At 44.7% G+C, this 23,120-nt stretch overlaps 1 protein-coding gene across 9 annotated transcripts in view; it reads right to left on the bottom strand.

The window, feature by feature from the left end:
- Positions 1-521: 521 nt before the first annotated feature.
- Positions 522-23,120, bottom strand: part of PRKCQ (protein kinase C theta) — a 123,319-nt gene continuing 100,720 nt past the window's right edge. For all 9 annotated transcript variants that reach the window (XM_045858104.1, XM_045858098.1, XM_045858100.1 and 6 more), the window contains 6 exons: positions 19,177-19,268; positions 17,513-17,575; positions 16,237-16,375; positions 11,245-11,433; positions 2,571-2,699; positions 522-1,807 (listed from right to left, as the gene is read on the bottom strand). In XM_045858104.1, the coding sequence (XP_045714060.1) occupies positions 1,652-1,807; positions 2,571-2,699; positions 11,245-11,433; positions 16,237-16,375; positions 17,513-17,575; positions 19,177-19,268 (768 nt within the window). In that variant the 3' untranslated portion in view covers positions 522-1,651. The remainder of the gene's footprint in view (positions 1,808-2,570; positions 2,700-11,244; positions 11,434-16,236; positions 16,376-17,512; positions 17,576-19,176; positions 19,269-23,120) is intronic.

The raw sequence follows: 23,120 nt of genomic DNA on the forward strand, positions 1-23,120 counted from the left end.
AAGGGTAAGTGAGGGCAAGGAGGGGAGGGGGCATTGGAAGTGGTTTGGGGCAGAAGGAAAAGAGGGGGTCTGCCAAGGGGATAGTCAGAGGTGGCAGGGTTGAAAGAGGAAGGTGTTGGGTCAGAGTGTCCTAGGGGCTGAGATCAAAGACAGGGTCTTTCCTGGTATAAAAAGCCATAGAAAGGTAGATGAGGACCTAGACCCTTCCACAAGGGCTGGCAAGAAGGTAATTCTTCAAGGAAGCAGTGGCAGGAGAGAGAGGCTGGAAGGCAGAGCTGAATTTGGGTGTAGGAGAAGTAGAGGCAATAAGTGTTGACCACTCCTTCAAGAAATCTTGTCATGAAGGGAAAAAAAAATTGGATACCAATGACTTAAGGTTATCTGAGTTTTTCACCCACTTTGGGATTTTTATTGATTCCCCAAATTTAAAACATCAACTCAATGCTAGGTACATTTTGATAACCATGACAGAACCAAGTTTTTAGGTAGACAAGTAGGGAATGAAACTACTGAGAGGCATCTTTCTTTTTTTCTTTCTTTTATTCCATGTTTACATGCCCACTTCTTTCTCATTAAGTCACAACACTTTATCAAAATATACAAACAGCACAGATACTTAAAAATGTATAGCTAGAATTCTAATTAAACAAGATTGACTGCTACAATTAGCATGCATGGGTCTTTTATCTTTAATGATGCTTAAAGAGAGACTTACGAGTCATAGATTCACCAGTAAGGTACAAGGGATTGTTTTGTTTTTTCTTTTTCTCTTAGACATATTACACACTTAATTTCTTTTCTTGTTACAATAAATGTGAGGATGGTGATGAGTGGCTGCCACTGTACTGAAATAATCTGAGAATGGATTGATGGAAAGGTTTTATTGGCAGAAGAACCATGAATCTATCTTCGTTGGACTCTAAATTTATTACCTATGTTGACAAGATCCACAGAGTAGGTGGGTATTGAAACCTACTCTACAACGTGGAGTACTAAAACCTTCCACAGCAGTGGCAGGAGCCCTTCCCACTCTTCATTTCCCTCTTTCCTGTGAATTCCATGGCTACTCAGAATGAATGGATTTGTAAATCTCAAGTTACAAGTTATGTTTATTTGAAGGATTCCCATAAAAACTCATTCAGGGTTCCACCCCACCCCCACCATTTACACTTCCACAGATATACACAGAATAGAAGGGGTTAGTGGTTACTCGTCCGTAGCTGAATGAAATCCATTACTACACCAGGCAACATGCTGTTTCAGTCTTGAAAAGTTTGTTCTCACTTTGCTCCTCTAGTCAAATATTTCATTGATCAGCAGTTGGAGCACAAGTGTAGAGCCATAATTTAGAGCACAATTAAGTTTTCAAATCTTTCACAGTGCGAAGAACCATCTTTCAAGTAAATAACTGTGGTTAGTAATGATGTAACTTCAAGAGTGGCTGTGAAAGATGATGAGAGAAACCAAAGGTGCTGTCAGTAGTGAAGTTGCGTTGGTTCTGCTACAGATACAGTCAGTGAGGAGCTGAAAGGCCTCAGCCTTTGTCGTTGAGTGTTTCTTTCTTTTCCAAGTTGAAAAGGAACCCAAGTTGTGCCACCTGAACCAGTGCACAGAGAGAAGGTGAATTCCTTCATGTGTCTGGAGAGGGGAGTCAGGATATCAGCTTCTCCATCCCTGGGTTGATGAAGGAAAAGTTTCTGAACATGTTCTGGTCCATACTGTTGATCAGAGCTCTGTCGGCGAATGACAGCCGGGGTTTCTCGTTTAAGAATTCCTTGTCGAAGTTGCTGCAGTCATACGGTGATTTCTTCATCAGAGTTGAAGGGGGAAAAAAGGGGAAGAAAATCAGCCACTGAAGTCATTAACTATCTTTACTTTTGTTATTGAGACTATAGTCTGTGTATGACAGAGTTGGTGTTTGCAGATAACTGAATACTTACAGGTGATCACATGTGATCTCTAAGATCCTTACTCATCGATTTATCAATAATATAATTAAATTCATACAAAGGAATTTTATTGTAAACATGTAAATAGGATGTAATGTTTCTGGCTAATAATTTACATGAAGCAGGACTGATAACATTTGGAAAAGTAGTGAGCCCAAATTCGACCTCCCTTCTTTCAGTCTCCAGAGAACGAAGGGTAGGTGGTGGGGGCGGGGTTGTGGGGGGGATGTCAGTGCAGGGTGGGAGCAGAAGGGTGGGGTTTTGCAGATTATAGATATTCCTGTTCTTTTATCGACATCCTTCACTGCCATTGGCTCCTCCACCCACGTTAATTTTATTATCAAACATTTTAGACTGACTTTCAAGGTAACACAGATTGGGACAAACTCTCCTCAAGCCACCTGGTCCATTTGGTGCCCATGACAAAAGAGAGAGAATGTAAAAACAAACACTTATTCGTAAATTCTGTTCAGTATAGTGTACAATCCAGCTTTCTGAGATTACCAAAAGTCATCCTTACATACAGAGCAGCACAACTGGGAGTCAGACCCTTCTCCTCCTCAAGGGGACTGGGAGGCAGCGTGGGAATAGAAGAATGGCTGGAAGCAAATGTCTCCTTACCACTTTAGGCCTGAACGGTGGGTCAATCTCCTTTCTTTCAAGCTCTTCCCAATTGATCTCCCGGAACAAAGGGTGCTGGCGGATATCTCCCCTCACTCCCAGCCTCTTTTCAGGCTCCCTCACGAAGAGCTGAAAAGGAGCAGAAAGGCAGCAGTCACTTCCCCGGGGAGGAGCCCGTTTGCCTCAGATGGAGGCTGCACTCCTCAGTGTGCGAGTCTCGTGAATTTGACTCCACAAAGAAAGTGGCTTTTTGCCACTTGCCTTTCTAACCTTAGATTTTTACTGACTGTTACCAACTGTTGACTCAAACACTGGTGGCTACACTCTCCCTCTGAAGCAAGCCTTCTGAATATTCTGGAGTCTGAAATTTTGCTTCATTACTCACTAGAAATTCTGTTTTCTGAGTTGTATATGCCTGGTTTGAAATGGCTTGGCCCTGGGTTATTTATAGGGCCTCTGGCAAGTGACAGGCAAGTTAGTTTCCGTACCTACAACATGACTGAAGTGTCCTCTTCACGGGGCCATTCTGAGGGTTAAATGAAATAACAGCACATACATACACAGACACGCACACACATGTGCATAATTCCTGGTCTATAAAATCCTACAGACATAGAGTAAGTGATGTTTTATTGTTTGGGTGATTGCCCATTAATCGAGTTTGATTTCTTACAAGGCTGTCCTCTTAGGGTTACTTTGTCACTGTACAGGTGTCATGTAAACTAGTTCCTGACAGTCAGCTGTGGGTAAGGCGAGTGATTATTGAGAATCACTCTTGAATCCTGCGGTTCTGCTGGACAAGCACTCATTCATCTTTTGCCGTCCCTGACCTGTTACACAGATATTTTCCTCTCTGCCCCCTCTCCTGTTACTTTCCCCCAGGAGGTCAAAACAAACATTGGCCAGGACAGGAAAGAAACCTGGAAACTCATCAAACTTAAACAAAACATGTCAAGGGCATTAAGGAACAAGAGAGTCCAAGCTTGAAACCTAGGAAAGTCACTGGTCCCTGAGTGTCTGGAATAGTCGTCCCTCTCCTTTACGTCAGGTAGGTGTTTATTTATAAAGTAACTGCTAGTTAGAGGGCATCGCAAGGAGGCTGTGGGTCTTGGACAGAACCCACGGTGAAGTGCAGTATTTTCCAGGAGGCTCTGGCAGAACTTGACCTCCATTCCCACCTAAATTGCAGGGCTCTTTTGCTTTTACCTCTAGAAGAATAGCCAGTCTGTGTGTTTTAAAACATGGCTCTACTTAAGTTGTCTTACTACTTGAAAATCTTCAAAGGCTCTACTTTACCAAAAAGAAAAAAAGATAAACAATATGCTGCAACAAGGTGGAGATCTCTTTCTTTCTTTTTAATTAAGAGAGTCTTTTTAGAAGTCTAAGTGAAATGCTTCATGCCACCACCCCAGTATACGCAAGTGGTCAGTCATTCTCATGGTCCTAACTTCCACTCCCCTTGCCATAGGATAGCTGCCGAGCCCCTGTAGTGGGCACCTGGAATTCCAGAGCATCTCATTAGAAAACCAGTGCACAGTGGAAATAACGTGACTCTGTTATCTAAGAGGCTTACTACCCTTGAGCCTTGAGCAAGTTTTCTGAGTCTGTTTCCTTACTTGTAAAATTCAGGGTGAGGCAGGTGATCTTCATTCCTGTGAGTCCTGATGGCCTCTGAGCCCCCTGGGCGGGTGTTCCAGGCTCTCAGTAGCCAAAGGCCAGCACCTGTCCTTCAGTTCTCATTGTAACACTCTCTGGTCTTGTCCAGACAGGTCTACTCCTGGGATATGCCACCTGCCTTTTCTACCTCTGTCCTTTGCTAGTGACATTTCCATCTTGCAAGAAGGTGCCTTTCCTCACATTCTGTTCCCATTTCCTTCTCTTCACCATTAGATTCTGACATACCTTCCAGGGTTCGGCTACCACCTGTCTCTTTTGTGATGCTTTCTTGAGTGAACTCTTCTTTCTTTTCAAGTCATATTCATTGTCATTGGGTTGATTAGAGTCAAACATTGGCTAGGTGCCTTAGCTATATCATCCTTATTTTAAAAACAAGATTCTAAAACCAGATGTTATCTCAGTTATCATTTGGGGAAACCAAAGCTCACAATAGATAAGAAACTTTCTCAGGATCACAGGTCCAGCTAGTGACAGAGCCTGAATTATAAACAGTCCACTCTTACTCCTGGTATTGGGGAGTCCTCTGCACTCCAGAGAATGTGGGGTTATCCATATGTATACACACATATACGTATATATGACTTTTTCCCACTAGAGGGTAAGCTATGGAGGGCAGACACCATTTATGTTTCTGTTTCTTACAGAATCTAGCATAGTGCCATGCCCAAAGTAGATGGTCAATAAATGCTTATTGAGTAACTGAATGAGCTGTCTTTCCATTTGTATATTTGCAGATTACACGTCTTCAGTCCTTATCTTCTGTTAGCCTCTTGTTTGCAGCATATAGAACAGCATGTACAAAAGGCATGGAGTTCACAGTTACACATTCTTCTGTAGATTCAGACACAGGTATGAGTCACCAGATGGAAAAGCAGATTGATTTTTCAGAAGCAGAGGTAATAAGTGACTTTCCCCATATCTCTTGCCTTGAAATTATAATAATAAATTATTGAACTCCACTTCTTAAGGACATTTTGATGAAACAAGACTAGAGAGAAGATGTAAGTACCTCAAGAATAGGCCCCCCCCAAACTAGCTCATGTTATTATAATTAAATGCTTCAGTGAATTAAGTTAGAAGTAACTGCCAGAGGCCAAGTGTGTCCATACTACGTTTTCCATTAGATTTTTCTAGTAACATGTTGCATTTGTATCCAGAGGATCATGACAAAGAACCTTCTGAGCCTGTTATATGTACCCATGAAATTTAAAAAAATAAATATTTTAAAAGATAAAATGTATAATGAGAATCTAATATGACATCCAGTTTTGAGACTCCGTCACCCTCTCTGGTCCTGAAGATGACTGGTGACCTCATGGAAGGTCATTGGGTCTGTGGCAGGGAATCCGCACTGAGGCAACAAACGTTCATGAAGACAGACTTGCTTTTGTTCCTAAAAGCTGTCGGAAGGGTGGTTTACATTTAAAGGAAACAGCACACTGCTTACATAAGTGGCCAGGATGTAGCTGGAGTTTGTTTAAATGTGTTCTGCTGCCTAGGTAAGAAAGCAGTGCTGGGCTTCTGAGGACGGCCCCCAGGGCTTAGCGCCTATCACTGGACTCTTCTCTCTCTCTTCATCCCCTCCTCAGATATATCTTTCTATGAAAGGGAGAGGCATTTCTGTTTGAGATCATTAGTTTTCCATTATTTTCCAAACAAATGGACAGCATCCTGGATGAATACATGGGGAAGAAAGAGGCACTTCTCTGGTAACCGTCAACTGCACTGCAGCGTCCCAGCTATAATTCTTGACAGAGCGCAGCCTCTCAGATGGGCAGACGGCTCAGTGCGCTACGTGCATCCATGCGCTCTGAGGGCTAAAGCGGAGAGTCTGGTACTGACGCTGCTGCGACAGATGCCACTACATGCTGCTTTGTTCAGCTTTTCCAGAAGACCTGTTACTCCTGGGTTTCACAACATTAAGTATAATTCCCTAGAGGAAGTTTCTCAGAAATGTTACTTTTGATTTTTACAAAAAAGGAACTCAAGGATGTGGGGGCTGTTGGATGAAAGCTATAGAGCAAATGAGGAGCACAGATGAAACTAGAAGCCAGAGTTATGGCCAGAAAATTGCATGATGGATACTTTTGTCAGCCTGGTTGTAAAACATGGGTGAGAGCTACTTTCCCTCCGTGGAGCAAAGGCACGGGATTTTTATTAAGTCATGAAGGACACCAAACAGGGGTGTCCAACCTTTTGGTGTCTCTGAGCCACACTGGAAAAAGAAGAGTTGTTTTGGGTGACACATTAAATACATTGAAACACAAAATAAACTCATAATGTTTTAAAGTAAATTTATGATTTTGTGTTGGGCTGCATTCATAGCCATCCTGGGCTGCATGTGGCCCGTGGGCCGTGTGTTGGACACCCCAGGATTTAAAACCTCTTGCATGAATGAGTCCTTTTTCTCTCCTTCTTTATCCTTAATTGTCTTGGTTTCTGCTCTTTAACCACATTATTTTCTACTTTAGCAACAAATCTTTTTCCTGCTATTAAAACTCTGCAGAAGATTTTTTTTGGTGTTTGCTGGCATTTAACCTTACATTTTCTTTTGTTTATAAATTTTTATTTTGAAATAATGTATCAGTATGCTTGGGCTGCTATAACAAAATGCCACAGACAGGGTGGCTTAAACAATGGGCATTTATTTCTCACAGTCCTGGAAGCTGGAAGTTCAAGATCAAGGTCCCAGCAAATGACCTTACCAGAAAATGACTCTCTTCTTGGCTCATAGATGACCACCTTCTTTCTGTGTGATCACATGGCCTTTCCTTGGTGCATGCACTTGGAGGGAGAGATCTCTTTTCCTCCTTCTATAAGGGCATTAATACCATCCTGCAGGCCCCACCCCCATTACATCATCTCCACCTAAGTACCTACCAGAGGCCTTCTTACCTCTGATAACCATCTCATTTTTAATTTATTTTAATTAATTAATTAATTTTTAAATTGACTATCTTTACCATTTTTTTAGATTTTTAAATTTTAATTTATTTTTAGAGAGGGGGGGAAGGGAGGGAGAAAGAGAGGGCGAGAAACATTAATGTGTGGTTGCTTCTCATGTGTCCCCTACTGAGGACCTGGCCCACAACCCAGGCATATGCCCTGACTGGGAATTGAACTGGTGACCCTTTGGTTCACAGGCTGGCATTCAATCCACTGAGCCACACCAGCCAGGGCTGATAACCATCATATTGAAAGATTAGGGCTTCAAACTATAAATTCTATGGGAAACACATATACATATAGGTTCACAGGATGTTAAAATATCCCCCAGAGATGCCTGCACAGCCTTCACCTAGTTTCCCCTAATGCTTACATCTTACATGATCACAATACAATATCAGCACCGGGAACCTGGCACTGGCACAGGCACAATATGGTACAGTGTGTCTACTTCTATGTCATTTTATCACATGTGTTGAACTGGGTAACCACCACAACAAGCAAGACAGAACTGTCTTGTCAAAGATTTCCCTTGGGATAGCCCTTCATAGTCAGTCTGCTGCCCCCATTATCCCTAACCCCTGGCAACAGGAATCTGATTCCATCTCCATAGTGTCATCCTTTCAAGGATGTTACAGGCATGGACTCAGGCAGTCAGCACAATGCCCTTGAGATCCACGCAAGTTATCCTGTATATCAATAACAGTTCGTTCCTTTTTATCGCCAAGTAATATTTCATATATGTGACTTTTCATCTTTTCTCCTCCAGCTGGAAGTAATTCTTTCCTCCTAACTAGTCTTTCTCTCATTTGAAACCATTGCTCTTGGCATCTTTCCAAGGGCTTAACTTCTGTGGAACTCCACCTGGCCCCAGTTACTCCTTCACCTTCAGTGCTTGCCGAGAGCTCTCCCAGACCCCAGGTGGAGCTGGCGTGGGGAAGCACAGCTGTTCGGCTTTGTGCTGCCTCAGCAGGTGACGGCGGACTGCAGCTGTAGCTCCAGGGTCTTGAGACAACCCACAAGCCTTTTCCTTACTTCCCTGTTCTGGTGTTATTATTTATTTATTTATTTAGGCTCAGGCCTTCTCAGTGCAGTGCCTGTGCTGTGGATTAAATTGTGTCCACCCAAAATTTGCTTGCTGAAGCCCTAACCACCAGTGTGAGTACTTAGAATAAACAAGTAATTGAAGTTAAATGAGGTCATCAGGGTGGGGCTTCCTCTGATAAGGTTAGTGTTCTTTTAGGAGGAGACAGTGGAGAGTGCTCCGCTATTTCAGGACCCAGCGAGAAGACAGACTGCAAGGCAGGAAGAAAGGCTTCCCTCGAAACCAGCCCTTCTGGACCTTGATCTTGGTCTTGCAGCCCCCAGAACTGTGAGTGAATACGCGATGTTTTGCTGTTTAAGCACCCAGTCTGCAGTGTTTCATTATGTCAGCCAAGCCGACTAACACACCTCACGTTAAGTGCTTCAAATAGTTGAGTGTAAAATAAATGTGGCAACTAAAATAATGCTTGAACTTGCCTTTATGTAAGGAAAATTGTTTACGCTGTCATCTGCTTTTATTTTTACTATTATCTTCTTTAAATTGGTAAATTTTAAAATTAGCTTTCATTTTATATGTGTTTTGTTCAGTCATTAAAAGTGATTTCATCGATTGTTTGGGGAGCTTTCTAAGTATTGCTGTCGGGATCGCAGTCAGGAAAGGGAAGGCTGAGCTGGGCGCTTGGACTCTGAAACCCAGCCCCTGGTCGGGAGTGTTTCCCGGGGGCTCTGTCCGCACTTCAGGTTCCACACCGTGTTCCTCGGGGAGAGCCCCAGAGTGGCCCCAGCATCTCAAACAACCCAGACAAGCTGCCAGTTGTGTGAGAGGCAGACATGTTTGCCCTTGAAATTTATTTCCCGGCAGTTCCTTGTGAGAGAAAGTAGACTAGTGAACAAAGGTGGGCCTGCTAATCTTCTTATAAGTTTACATTTACAATTCACGGATAGCTTCTAGTGTTGAAAGAGTTTGTCTTATTTTCCTTTTCAATATAGGAAGAGGAAGGCTAAAATTTGTTTCCCTACATGATTTTTTTTTTTTTTTTTTTTTTAGCTAGCTGAGATCTGAGGTGCCAGAAATCAAAACACTGTTTTTTTTCAAGACACCTATATTCTTGGTCCACTTCCTTACTTTTTTTTTAAGATTTTTATTTTCATTTTTAGAGAGTGGGGAAGGGAGGGAGAAACAGGAGGACATAAACATCAATCAGCTGCCTTATGCAAGTACCCAGCTGGGGACGTGGCTCGCAACCCAGGCAGATGCCCTGACTGGGAATCGAACCTGGGACCTTTCAGTTCACAGGCCAGAGCTCAATTCACCAAACCATACCTGCTAGAGCTTGGTCCACTTCTTTTAGATTTGTTAGACTCACACTGGAAGGGCCGTCTGATCCAGACAGTTGCTGGGATGGCTCGGTAAATGTGGGTGGTATTATTACATGTAATTAGCATGCCGTATTACCATGATTTATTTTCAGTTTTTACAAATTGTTACAGTCAGACACTGTAGACCAGGGATGTCAAACTCATTTTCACCAGGGGCCACATCAGCCTCAGGGGTGCCTTCAAAGGGCCGAATGTAAGTTTAGGACTGTATAAATGTACCTACTCTTTAACAGTTAAGTGAGAGCTCAGCACTGCCACCAGGTAGAAACAAAGGTGGAGGGCTGGATTCGTCCCCCCAGCCTTGTGTTTGCCACCTGTGCTGTAGATGGAATCTTGCATCCTCAAAAAAGGCAAACTGGGACTCTGTCTACAGTCCAAGTCTTTAATGATGGCTTTCATAAATGATGCCTCCTCTGTCTCCACAGTGGTTTGCCCTGGGAGCTCCTGGTTCATGGCCAGGGGTTCTCAGAGCCAAGTTCACATCTGTAGCACTGCACACCGATTCTTAGTGGACCCTGGGCTATCTCAGACAGGTGTCTGACTCCTGTGTTGGTGGTACACTCTGGAGGTTGCTCCTGAGATGATGACGGCCTGCACTTTTTGAGTTTTAGGGTGAAAAATGCATGAATACTCCAGCGGACACAGGCAGCAGAGGTGGCAGGAGCGCTGGTCTGCTGGAGAGACTCTGCCTAGCAGGCAGCGATCAGTGAGAGACCCTGGGTCCCAATGGGATGGAGTGCTGCTGGATTAGGGGCTGGTGGGGGAGCGGGCTGAGGAATGCATGGAGTAGCCTGTATTTCAAGGGCTTCAGCCAAAAATGTCCCCAGTGATAGGGATTTTCAAAAGCTCTACTAAAATGCCACACCAAAGTCTTGGCTTTAATAACCTACCAAATTGAAAGAGCATGAAGCCACCCAGCCATATAAGAACAATTCTTTTTCCTTATTATCTCTCCATCCTCTCCCTGCTTTTAACCTGGTTTGGTCTGAAATAGAAACTCCTGGTATGGAGAGGAAGAGAACAAAGACACACACAGTATGACCATACTCCCTTCTCCAAAGGTTAGCACAGTCAGCCATGAACTTGGCCAAGAGGGAGGGAGCAGAAGTCTTTGCTTCAGAGTTAACAGTGATGTGATGACTTATATCTTGGACTGAACAGTTTTAATTTATCAATTGAGGTGGAGTTTTATGACTTAAGAGTGACAAGTGGTTCATCTTTTACCTAAGAATGAGCAGAAAAGTCATGCATCCTGTCTAAGTTTTTAGCCAGGAGCGGGGGAGATGAACTGGACTGAACAGATTTAATAGGGACTATGGGGAAACAAAAAGTTGAGTTTTAAGCCACAGATGGTGCTTGTTCAATACATTAATTACATCTCAAAGTGGAGTATCCACGAGTCATGGAACTCGTTCTTTTGTAAATTATGCACACAAGGGTTTATTGCTCCTAATGTTCATCACTTGGTGCCTCAGTTAAGGCAGAGAAGGTGAGCATTTCTTTTCAGTTCAGTTCAATACAATTATCACTTACTTTACCATATAAATCCGAGCTCAGAAGTGAATGGCAATGCTGATCAGAAAACCTAATGCTAACCCAATGAAGTCTCCTTGACTTCACTTCTTACCTTCACCAAAAGGTCCTTGGCCTCCTTCTCAAGCCATCGTGGGTAGAAGGGGCTGTCCATGCGGATGGAGTGGAAGAGCTCTTCTTCATCTTGCCCATGAAAAGGTGACTGACCAATTAGCATTTCATAGAGGAGAACGCCAAAGGACCACCAGTCGACAGAATGGTTGTATTTCTGACCCAGCAAGATCTGTGTGACCAAAAGGCAGAGACGTAAATAATAAAAATGAGGTCAATGAGTGAAAACCTTGCATGGGCTTTTCCAAGGCCACTCAGTAAATAATTGATGGCGACGACAGCAGCGTGTGGTTTTAACAAAGATTGCACTGAAAACGGAAACTTTTGAGGAGCTAAAGATTGGATACACACAAGTGGGCAAATGCTAAAACTGAGGAAACATTTTTGAGTTTCTATTTCTACTTTTCCTCTGGCCTTAAACCAGGGAAGTTAAACTCATTTACACCGGGGACCATACCAGCCCCACAGTTGCCTTCAAAGGGCCAAATGTGATTTTAGGACTGTATAAATGTAACTACTCCTTAACAGTTAAGTGAGAGTCCGGTGCTGCCTTGGGGTAGAAACAAGGTGGAGGGCCAAATTCGGCCTGCAGGCCTTGTGTTTGCCACCTGTGCCTTAAATGAAACAACATCATTGCGTGTACCGTTAGCCTTCACGGCCCATCTGTGATGTGAGGGCTTGGGCAGTAGGTCCAGACCCTAAGACAGCTGGTGTCTATCCCGGCTCCCCAGTGCCTCTGAGGTGACCAACTAAACCAAACCCAGTGTTGTACTTCTGTCCCCAGTCTTTGCAAAGCTTCTATAGGTGGTCGAGCATCCAGAGAGGTCATCTGAACCAGTCCATTCCTTAAGTCCTCAGTAGTTTACAACTCTGACAGTCAAACCTTGTGACTGCCATGAGACAGGCTAACATACCAATGTTCTGAGTAGAACCAGTGTGGTCTATTCTTAAGGAAAGTGGATTTATTTTGAAGTCTGGAATCCCAACTGATTTTTAGAAATATTTCTATCCTTTTACAATCCACTTTCTGGCATAACAGGCTTTGTACTTGGGGCATTCAGTGACTTCCTTTCTAATGTCGGATCACAGAGAATGTCACGTCACTAAGCTCAGTGCTTTCATCCCAACAAACTGTGCTGTATCCTTCTCCAAAACAGTGCATAGGGCCTTGACTGGTGTGGCTCAGTGGGTTGGGCATCGGCTCACAAACCAAAAGGTTGCCGGTCAGGGCACAAGCCTGGGTTGTGGGCCAGCTCCCTGGTTGGTGACAATGCAAGAGGCAAGCAACTGATATGTCTCTCCCTCATCTTTTTCTTTCCTTCCCCTCTCTCTAAAAAGAAATAAATAAAATCTTAAAAAAAAATCCCATTGTATTCATCCGTGCATGAATGGAAGATAGTGTGGTCTGTACATGAAGTGAAATATTATTCAGCTTTAAAAAGAAAAGAAATCCTGACATGATACAGCGTGGGTGAACCTTGAGGACACTGCGCTAAGTGAAACAAACCTGTAACAAAAACACAGATGCCGTATGATTCCATTTACCTGCAGTACCTAGAGGAGTGCATTTCACAGAGACAGAAGATGAAATGATGGTTTCTCGGGGCTGGGGAAATCGGGCTGTTGTGGAATGAGCACAGAGTTTCAGGTGGGCAAGAAGAAAAAGGTCAGGAGATTGGTTGCACAGCAGTGTGAATGGACTTACCATTACTGATTGTACTCTTAAAAATGGTTAAGCTGGTGTGTTTTATAATATGTACATTTTACCACAATTAAAATCAGTACATAGTAGGAACACAATTTTTTAAATGCAGAAGAGAAAAATCCTTGTCTTTCATGACTGCTGCTGCCAGGATGATTGAGAGCAAGCTGCTTTATTACCCAAAACAAAATAGAGATGGAATAATAATATCAAAGTACTAAATCTAAAAAGCCAGACTTCACCCTCTTGGGGTCCTTTTCACCCTGCCGCTTCCAGCTTAGCTCGCCTGAGTGAGCACACATACAAACACACAGAAGTCACGTGGCTGTGTCATTCCTCATTTGAAATGGAATTTCCCTTTGGAATGGGCCTTTGGAATGAATGCTCGAACTGCAGCACCGATGGCCTTCAGAGAGAAACATGATGTGACAGCTCTAGACATTTCAGTGTTTTCCAGGGAAGCCACGTGTCCTGATGCTGGTGCAGTTTTTGGTGCAGTAGAATAACGCACCCGACAGCCATCTCTGGACCCTGTCTCACCCCGGGCCTGTCCTTGGGAGAGGAGCCAGGCTCGGAGTGAGGCTCGGGCTCACTGTGGAAGTGTCTCCAAGATGAGACTTGCTAAACGAACAACAACAAAACGGTTGTGAAGGCCATACAGAACCCTGTAGGCCTTGCTTCTGCCTTGGTCCCTTACTGTGTAGTTTACCACTGGGTTGTGAGGATCCAGTAAAAAGTAGGAAAGACGAAGTACTTTGCCATATGGAAATGACTGTATGTTATATGGTAAATATCTGTCTTGATTAACTAGTGCCCATTTGTGAAAATAAAGATCAAGTTGCAAACAGGATTTTTCTTTTTTTTTCTTTTTTCCTTTTTTTTTTTCCAAACAGGATTTTTCAATCTGCTGCTGACTTCTGGGATAAAAATGCTATCTACTAACCTAACTCAATATTTGAAAGCTAAAGTTCACCTTAAAGTTTAGAAAAAAAAATAAAGTTTGCCTTAAGGAGTAATCTGAAAGACCCAGGGAGAATGATAAAGAAAATAAAGATGTGCACACATGCACAATCAGTTCAGAAATTTGCCTCGAGTGGGCCCTGTTTGCGCGCAATTCCCAGGATATGCCACAAGGGGGAGCCCAAAGCAACCAGAAACTGCTGGTGCATCACCTCTTTACGTGTAAACAACTTTATTTGGCAGGAAAATGAAAAGGAATTTGGAGGACAGGAGACAGCTGTGGTGGTAATTAAGTCATTTAAGCCTAGGTGATGTTAATAAAGAATTTTAGTCTTAAGTTAGGAGGAAGAAAAAAAGTAGATTTATACTCAGTTACATACTGCTAAAACAGAATGTCTGCAAATGCTTGCTGATAGGGTTTTCCAGGCAGTGCGGGTTTTGTTTACAAGAACCTCTGAGGTAGGTTCTGTTATAGCCAACAAGGGAAATGGTTGGACTTAGGGAGGTTACCTGTCTTATTTAAGGTCTTGTGGCTAGTGTGTTAAAAATTATGTTCTGAAGCCTAGTCTTTGGTTATTTAATCTCATTATTTTAATGAATCATAAATATGTACTATTAGTTAACATAACATTTAGTTATTTAACACTATTTCATCTTCAGTTCAACCTGATTATACTACTCTTTATGCATGTTTGACACATGCTATAACACATACTATATTGGCAAAAACAGGTGAGGTTCATATATAAAGTATGTGTATATATACTGGGGATGCTTTTTTAACAGATAAGGGAGCAGCTCAAAATGTTTGAAAATATAAGGAGATCCAAGATGGTGGCAGAGTAGGTAGAAGCTATACCAACCTCCTCCCAGGACCAAACTGGAATTATGAGTAAATTACAGAAAGAGCATCCGGAATAACCAACTGAAAACTAGCTGCAGAGAAGCCTTTAACCAAAGATCTACAGAAGAAACTACACTACCAGATCAGGACTGTAATTAGGTCAGAATCTTTCTCTCTCTCTCTCTCTCTCTCACACACACACACACACACACATGATTGAAAATATATAAAGATGGACTGGCAGTTGGATGGTGATGGAGAGGAAAGCGGGTCAAAGGGTATCACTGGGGTCCAGACAAGAGGGGCTGGGGGCCTGGAGTGAGGTGTCAGCAAAGAGGATGGGAGGGAATTGGAGAAGTCTGGGGGACTGAAGCAAAAGGATTCCTTTTGAGCAGGGGCCCCCAACCCCCGGGCTGTGGACCAGTACCTGTCCATGGCCTGTCAGGAACCAGGCCTTAGTGTGCCAAGCCCTGCACTTGGATAGAACGTGAATGAGATTACACTAATCTATGTATGTGACAAAATGGTATAGAACTAAACACACCTCATACCAATAACCATTTCCTGGTTTTGACTGTGCCACAGATGTAACCATTGGAACAAACTAGGTGGAGGGTGTATGTGAGTGACATTTCTGTATGATTTCTGCAGCTTCTTGTGAATCTATAATTATTTCAAAATACAAAGTTATTAAAAAGGGAGTAAGAAACAGCCCCTGATTTTAGAGCAATCACCTAATAGAGCAGGAAGTTTCAAAGACCAAATAGCAACGATGACAATTTATGCCACGGGAAGGGTGCCTGGTCAGGGTGTCCGATCTGCCTCGGTGGCAGCTGGGGTAACTGTAACACAGGGTCGGGGGTGGATGGATGGATGCCTCCTAAGCAAATGCTGTTCTCCTCGGGGCTCAGAACATGAGAGCAATGTACCCCCTTTTTAAACTTTCCTAGGTTCTCTCATCTGAGGCTTGCAGTAACATGTGATACAAGCACTGTCCTCAGTTCACGGAAGAGGGACTACATCAGCGCACTCAGCAGCCTCTCCACACTCGCACAGTGGCAGCTTAGAAACAGCAGGGCATGTTTTCCTGGCCCTGAATGACCCTGCTGGACTTACTCAGGTGGTTACTTATGGTCCTGTTCAGTGTCCACCTGGTTCTTTCCTGTTGTTTTCCCTGCTGGGTCTGAGCTGAGTGAAGGTATCTTAAGGCTGGGGGGAGGGTGGGGAGAGGGGAGGAGCCATGATAGAATGTCCACTCACCACTTAGAGAGAGGCCCTAATTAGCATGAGTACTGTCCTCCAAAAAACAATAACAGCAGCCGCTATGTGCAGCCCCACTTATGAAATACTCAGAAAAACAGATTCAAATCCTGGTCCAAATACTTAATCTTCTGATTTTCAGGAAGAAGGAGACAGTGGTGCTTGCCCCAGGGCATGATGGGCTGGGAAGGGGCGCTGCCCATCCCTACCTCGGGGGCGATGTAGTCAGGGGTCCCGCAGAAAGTGTTTGTCTTGGCATCTCCTAACATGTTCTCCTTGCACATTCCAAAGTCTGCGATCTTGATATGTCCGTCTTTGTCTAACAGGATATTATCTAGCTTCAGGTCCCTGAAAAACAAAAGCAAAGCAAAATCTCACTTTAATAATTCCAGTTTTGCTAACATGGAATTGCCATCTGAGGGGTGGTCTCATCACTCTACATAGGGTGGCCCTTGCCTGGCTGCACCCCAGGGAACCAGGGAGCTGTCCCTAAGTAAACTGTCAGCCTCCTCCGTGAGCACCGCAGCCCAGTAGTAACCGTCTCCACGGACATTCGGGGCTGGGTTAGCAGAGTTGCTGGCATCACTTCACCTTGTCGATGAGTCTGGGTCAGGACTGTGAGCGTCCTCCCCAGGAGAGCACATGGTCCCCCTCCCCTGCGACCCCCTTCCCTGTGTCCCCTCAGTTGTCTGGCATCCTCCCTTTATGTCAGGCTCTCAACTGTCCCTTCTCTCTGTAGTCGCTGTCCTGGCCTCTAGTGGGGTCAGCCAGCCTCCCCTCCAGCTCCTTTCTTTTTATATGTGTACTTCCCCCCTCATTCTGCAGTGAGTCAGAAACCAGACAACTAAGCTCTTGAAGATTTGTGTGTTAAGTAAGTGCCAGTAACCATGTTTTGAGAAAAGAAGTGAGGAGATTGAGGTACAATAGCTCCCATCTGAGAAGGGGTGAAACGATGGCCTGCGGTGGAGAGGTTTTGGACAGACATCCATTCACAGAAGAGGCGGCACGTGGTGTTCTGGGCACGTCTACAGGGTGTGGGCTCGCAGGCTTCCATCGGTGTTCCATTGGGTGTTCGAGGGAGAGCTCCCCTCCACACCCTCCCCCGCCAAAAAGGAGAACAGTCAATCAACATTTCTAGGCAGCCCAAAGGAAATACAGGCAAAGACAAGAGATGTGAGAGACATAATGGAGAAAGCAGCAGTACATCGAAGAGAAGGCAGAGTGTTGGAAGGGAATCAGAAACACGGAGGTGAAGGGATGAATAAGAAGAGTAAGGACTGGAATGCAGAACAGAGTAAGATCAGAACCTTTTTGCTTTTTGAGATTGGAGTTTCTTACTTGTTTGTGATTAAATCATCACCTGTGTTATCACTACGGGCAGGAAGCCTGGGTGAGACACAAAGACACTCGGGCCTTTCCGTGACACTGAAGGGCAAGGGTCACGTTAACCGGACCAGGAGACACAGTGTCAAAGGGAAACTGTACCTGTAGACAATGCCTTTGGAATGAAGGAACTGCAGACCAAGAATGATTTCAGCGGCATAAAACCTGAGGGAAGGAAAGGCAGGGTTCACCATGAGTGCATGGACAGAGCAAAATTAAACCCCCATTTTGCCTAGTGAGTGCTCTGCGCAGTCCAAGGCTAAATGTACACACTCAACTTTGTACGTGCATAATCCCTCTGTGCACACGCGCAGTTTTCTTTCAGCCTAACAGAAGGCAGATGAGAATGAAGCAGAGCTGGTATCCGGAGTTAGTCCTGCCTGCAGCTACTGCTCGTTTTTATATGTTAAGCTACAGTGCTCAAACTGTCACTTTTTCCCTAGTAAAACATATGCAAATATTAAATGTAATGGTATAGTATAAAGTACAGTATAATATATATAGTATAATAGTTTAGTAGTAAATAGTTTTCCCTTTTATTTTAAACTCTGCTTTGCAGCCCTTAGACCTGTGCTCAGGGCCATTCCAAATAGAACTGATTTGTTCACGGGCAAGAAACGCAGCCCAAAAGGGGGCGGGGGAAGGATGCGAGAAGATAGGAGGTGCTACGAGGCTCTCCTTCCAGACATTGGGACAGGAAATGAATGTGCACTAGCACTGGGGGGATTAAAGCTAGGGATGAGGGAGAACTCCCTGAAGTGAGGTTTGCTGCATCCCCTGGGCAGCCCTGAGGATACGCCTGTGTCTGGAGGCCTGCATGCCTTGCACAGCTGGAAAGGGGGTTGGACGGAGTGAAACCTTTCTAGCAGAAAAATGCCCGAAGGTTTCTCAGCTGTGGCTACCCTGCAGGATTATCTCTGGGCAGTTTGCTGATGGTTCCTGCAGGCCACGAGATTGGCGGTGTGAGACCCACTGGGTTTCACAGAACGGCCTGGCAGCAGGGTTTCTGCAGGAGCTGGGGAACAAGCCGTCTCTTTGGCTCAGCTCAAACTCAGCCACTCCAAGCGGATACAGGGGCGAGTGAAAGGCTATTGAAGAAATAAAGCTTGTGTGTCCCCAGCATGTTTAAATGGGCCTGCTGGCACCATGTTTTTGGTTGTGGCTAACGGTCACAGAGGTTTTACCACTCAGGAAAGAGGGGCCACGAGGGCTGGGGGTGGGGCAAGCGTGGCGGCAGGTCCTCAGCTGCAGTCCCACCTGAGGGCGCAGCCCATTCGGTTTCACCTGTGTTTAGAGTTGCCCAGGAAGGTGAAGATTTATTCTCAGACTAAGCACCCCTCCTGGTTTCCAAATTCTCAGGCTCCAGGGCCACATGTGTCATGGCTTCACACTGACCTTCCCACTAAAGGCCACAGCTGAAGCTTTGTCTGGTGACCCCCCCCTTTAAGATCTGCACTCCACTTAACTGGTCTTGAAAGGGTAAACATTTTCTTCCATGCCTGAGGCATGGGGCATCTCTTTGAGAAACTAAAGAGTTGATTTCAGTGCACAGAGAAATTAAGCGAAACTGGCACGAATATAAGATTCACAAACGGGGAACACAGTTGCCCCGTGTGATCCTTCTCAGGGTTCCCTTGCCCTGGGAGTGAGGCGAGCTGGGAGCGGAAACGAAAACAGTGCAGGGAGAGCATATTCTGTGGGCACAGTGGGGACGAAGTAACTGCTGAGAGCGATGGAAACCCCCAAACCCTTCAAAGGGCTCTTACGTTGCTCTGGAAAGGTCAAACTTGTGGCAGCTTTGGATGTGGTACATTAAGTCTCCTCCATTCAGATATTCCATCACAAAAAAGAGGTTTTCCTGGGGAAAACAAAAACAGTCCCAACCTTTAGCTTCCTTTAAAAAAAAAATAGGAACACGAGCATTACTTTTTAAATGGATTTAGATGATTTCACAGGAACCAATTCCGTCTTGAGATCACTTACAAAAAAAATGTTAAAGTCATTTCACTGATCTATTTCTGACCCCCCAGAAGCCTGGGAGCCTGTAGAATGCTTGCTAGGACACCCAGGGGCCAGGCTTCAGGCAGACGGGGCACTGTACGAGGGAGGGTTCAACTGGACTTGCCCACCCAACCGGGATGGTGTTGGGCACTTCCTGGGTGCTGGTTGTATACCTCTGAAATGGACAGTGTGTAGGATGGTAGAATAAACACAAATAGGGCTCTACTCCAGGGGCAGGGTGAAAGCATCCGTTCACTCAACACTCTGTAAGTAATTCTGAACATAGGTCACAGGCATGGCCCTGTGGGAGAAATGAGCGTGGAGATGCTCATTGCCGCCTCATCCTCCAAAGATGAAGAGACACAGTCCTGTATTCAGGGAGCTTGCAGTCTAGTGTAGCCTTATTTTTCTCCAGTGCAGGCTCTGTTTGTGGCAAGCCACAGCTTAAAAGCGTGTTGCCCCTAGCAGAGGGCTCCACGCTTGCTGTCAGAGCTGGGGCCCTGGACTGGCAGCCATCGAAGGCAAGGCTGAGGTCTGCAGGGTGTGGTCAGAGTTTCAGAGGTGGCTGCGATTCCAGTAAGTCTGAGCTCTTCCTACTATGTGCGACACTCTGCCCTCAATAAGAATATTCATAGCACTTTGAGTGCCCTGATTTTTTAGGGTCCCCATGAGCCATAGAATTAGTAATCCATAAAGTGTGGCATGTCTGTGCATAAATTTGCACCTGAAAACCTCACCTGGGTGATTTTTTAACAGAATTAACCTTTAAGTCTTGATATGAAACTGGCTGTGGCCTAGGGGCACACCCACTGCTGGCAGACATGGCGTTCTGGTCTGACAGCCACAAACACTGCCTGCTACACATTCCACAAAACTAAGGAAACCCAGCACTGTGAGGATTATCTCAATAATTCAGGTAACGGCAAGCATCATTCTGCTTTGTCCTAGGTTGACCTTCGATGGGCGGTCACTGGAGCCCACTCTTCCTCTTGTGGACAGGCCAAAATTCTCTGCTGACCGAAGTCCAACGTTGATATCTCAAACGTGCTTTGAGAGCTATCATTTACTTCATCTGCACACACCTGCTTTCTCATTAGTACATCTTCCTCCAAGCTCTTGCTGTCATAAGTACCATATGAACAGCTTCTAACCTTTACCCTTATACCCCAAACCGTGATGGCCTGTGCACACACAGTGCTGGGGTCTCCTAAGTACTCAAGAGAATGAATAGTATAACAGTTCAGAGTAAGACCATTTAAAACAGCACTCCTATGGAAGATTCCTTGTACCTGTTAGGATGTTTACAAATTCTTATAAAGTCTGAGATTTCAGGATTTACAAGTTGTCAGCTTGGACTTGGAGAAAGTGGGGAAGGCAACTCGAGGCCAAAGGCCAGCCCTTACCCATATACATCCCTGCACAGAATCCCGGTCCCATCAGTTCCCTTGTCCTAACCAGACTGTCACCCGTGGTGGAGGTTGGGGGACCGAATTTGCGCAGTGAAAGAGCCTAAGAAATCCCAGTGCTCAGGCAGGGTTTACCACGTGGGCTTTCCAAGAAGGCCGTGCTGATGTTGTGATTATTGATGAAATAGTAATGGAGATTTGTAGCCTGTGGGTGCCACACTTAATCCTACTAAAAGATATTATGGCTCTACAATAAATCTTTAAAAACAATCTATTCTAGTTCTTATCTTTATATTACACTGGGGGCACTGAAAAAAGCCCATTGTCTTTGGTTGTTTATGATGGCATTTTGCTTCAGTTTAAGCCTTTGGTTTGGGTGAATATTAGCTAACATAGGCTTTTTAAAGGGGGATGAGGGCAGTCCCTGCCTGGAAGTCCAGCTTGTGTGAGCAGGGTAGGGGCACTTGTTATTCCCCTAGAGGGTGCTATTTTGAGGACCTTTCCCGTCTTCTAGGGGTTCTGCTAGCTATTTGGAAGTCTCAAGGACCCGTTCATCCAGGAACTATTAGGTCCACTCTGGGCCCAATGAGATGGCTCTGTGATGAAATTAGCATAAATGAATGTACATACAGACCACACAATCCTGGGGGTTGGGTTTTGAGAATTGGATTTTGAATGATGGGTAAACCTTTTCAAAGTTGAGTCTCAAATCCCAGTCATAAAAAGTGAATATGAGCGCTGGCTGGCGTAGCTCAGTGGATTGAGCGTGGGCTGCGAACCAAAGTGTCGCAGGTTCAATTCCCAGTCAGGGCACATGCCTGGGTTGCACATTGATGTTTCTCTCTCTCTCTCTTTCTCCCTCCCTTCCCCCTCTAACAATAAATAAATAAAATCTTAAAAAAAATAAAGCTGAATATGATCGCAATAGCCTCAAACTTTCATAAATGGCCGGGAAGGGAGTGCTCAGAGCTGAAGGTGACCTGCCACTGACTTAGAACCCTGCAGGACCACCATCAAAAACAAAAGTCTGCCCACTGGGGAAACTCTGCATTGGATGGAATACTCCACTTAGGGTGGAGAACTCCACTTAGGGTAATTGTGAAGGTCATGGTCTTTGCCCCTACTTGGACCCAAATTCAGAGCTCTTTTACATGTGACCTTGGAGAAGTTACTTAGTCTCTCCTGAGCCTCAGATTCTTCACTTGTAGAATGGAGGCAATAATATTCCCACCTCCTGGGTTGTCGCTGAGTATTACAGGAGATGGTGTGTGTGCAGTGCTGGCTCAGGGTTGGACTCAGCACGCATATGATATGGTAGCTGTTGTAACTATAGGAAACAATTTAAAAGCCAGTCAAAAATAAAATAAAAAAAAACCCCATACAGCTGCTCCTTCCAAAAGAAAGGAACTGCACTGTCCAGGGACTTGGGTCTCCTAGTCTAGTCTTTCTGTTCTGATCCCTCGAGGAAAGAAAAAGCAAGCAGGCCAGTGAGGGGGAGCATGGACTCTTGAGCTTGCGACTGTCTCACAGGTGCAGCCAGCTCTTCTTTAGTCCTAACGATCCTTTAACTGATGCAAATGATTCTTTTGAGGGAGTGAGAGTTGACATTGTGTGGTGTTGGGGGAAGGGATGCCCTGGATGTAGAATTTGTGGACAGCGCTGGCACAGCATTTGTGTTGTGGAGATTCTCATCTGTTGTGTCACTAACTAGCGGGTGGTCAGGTAAGTCACCCCACCCCTGGGCCTCAGTCTCAACCTCGGCAAAGCAAAAGGTGTCAGAGAGGTCCTCAGCTATATTCCTCCTTCCTAACCTAAAGACCCCCTGATTTTCAACATTTGTTTTTCATATTTTTCCCCTTTTTCTTGGAGGAAGAGATGAAATTAAACTATGACTATTGAGAACGTTATAAGATTCTGTAGTGCTTCCCAAATGATAAAATAAACATTGGTAGGAAGATGTTATGCTTACAAAATTCTTAGGAGAAATCTTTGTCTAGAAACAATAGATGTTGGAAGTAAAATTAAAGAAGTAGTGATGAGTCCTCTCTGTGAACTTTCCTCACAGGAGGTAAGCACATGGCGGGGCTCATGGCCCACCATAATACCCGAGGGTCGGAGGGCCTCCTTCCATTTAGCAGTCCCCTGGTTATGCTGATAGAGCTTGGCTATTGGTTGGGGGCAAATTCCTCTCCATCCCAAGGGTCCCAACTGCTTTAACATTTGAGTTAATCCCCTATGGGCCAAGAGCTGAAAAGTAGAATGGGTTAGAACAAACTGGCTCAGCACTCTTTTGAGTAGACAAT

The sequence above is a fragment of the Phyllostomus hastatus genome, unplaced genomic scaffold (genome assembly GCF_019186645.2).
Source record: "Phyllostomus hastatus isolate PE091 unplaced genomic scaffold, TTU_PhHast_1.1 phas_scaffold_1674, whole genome shotgun sequence".
NCBI classification, from domain to species: Eukaryota; Metazoa; Chordata; class Mammalia; order Chiroptera; family Phyllostomidae; genus Phyllostomus; species Phyllostomus hastatus.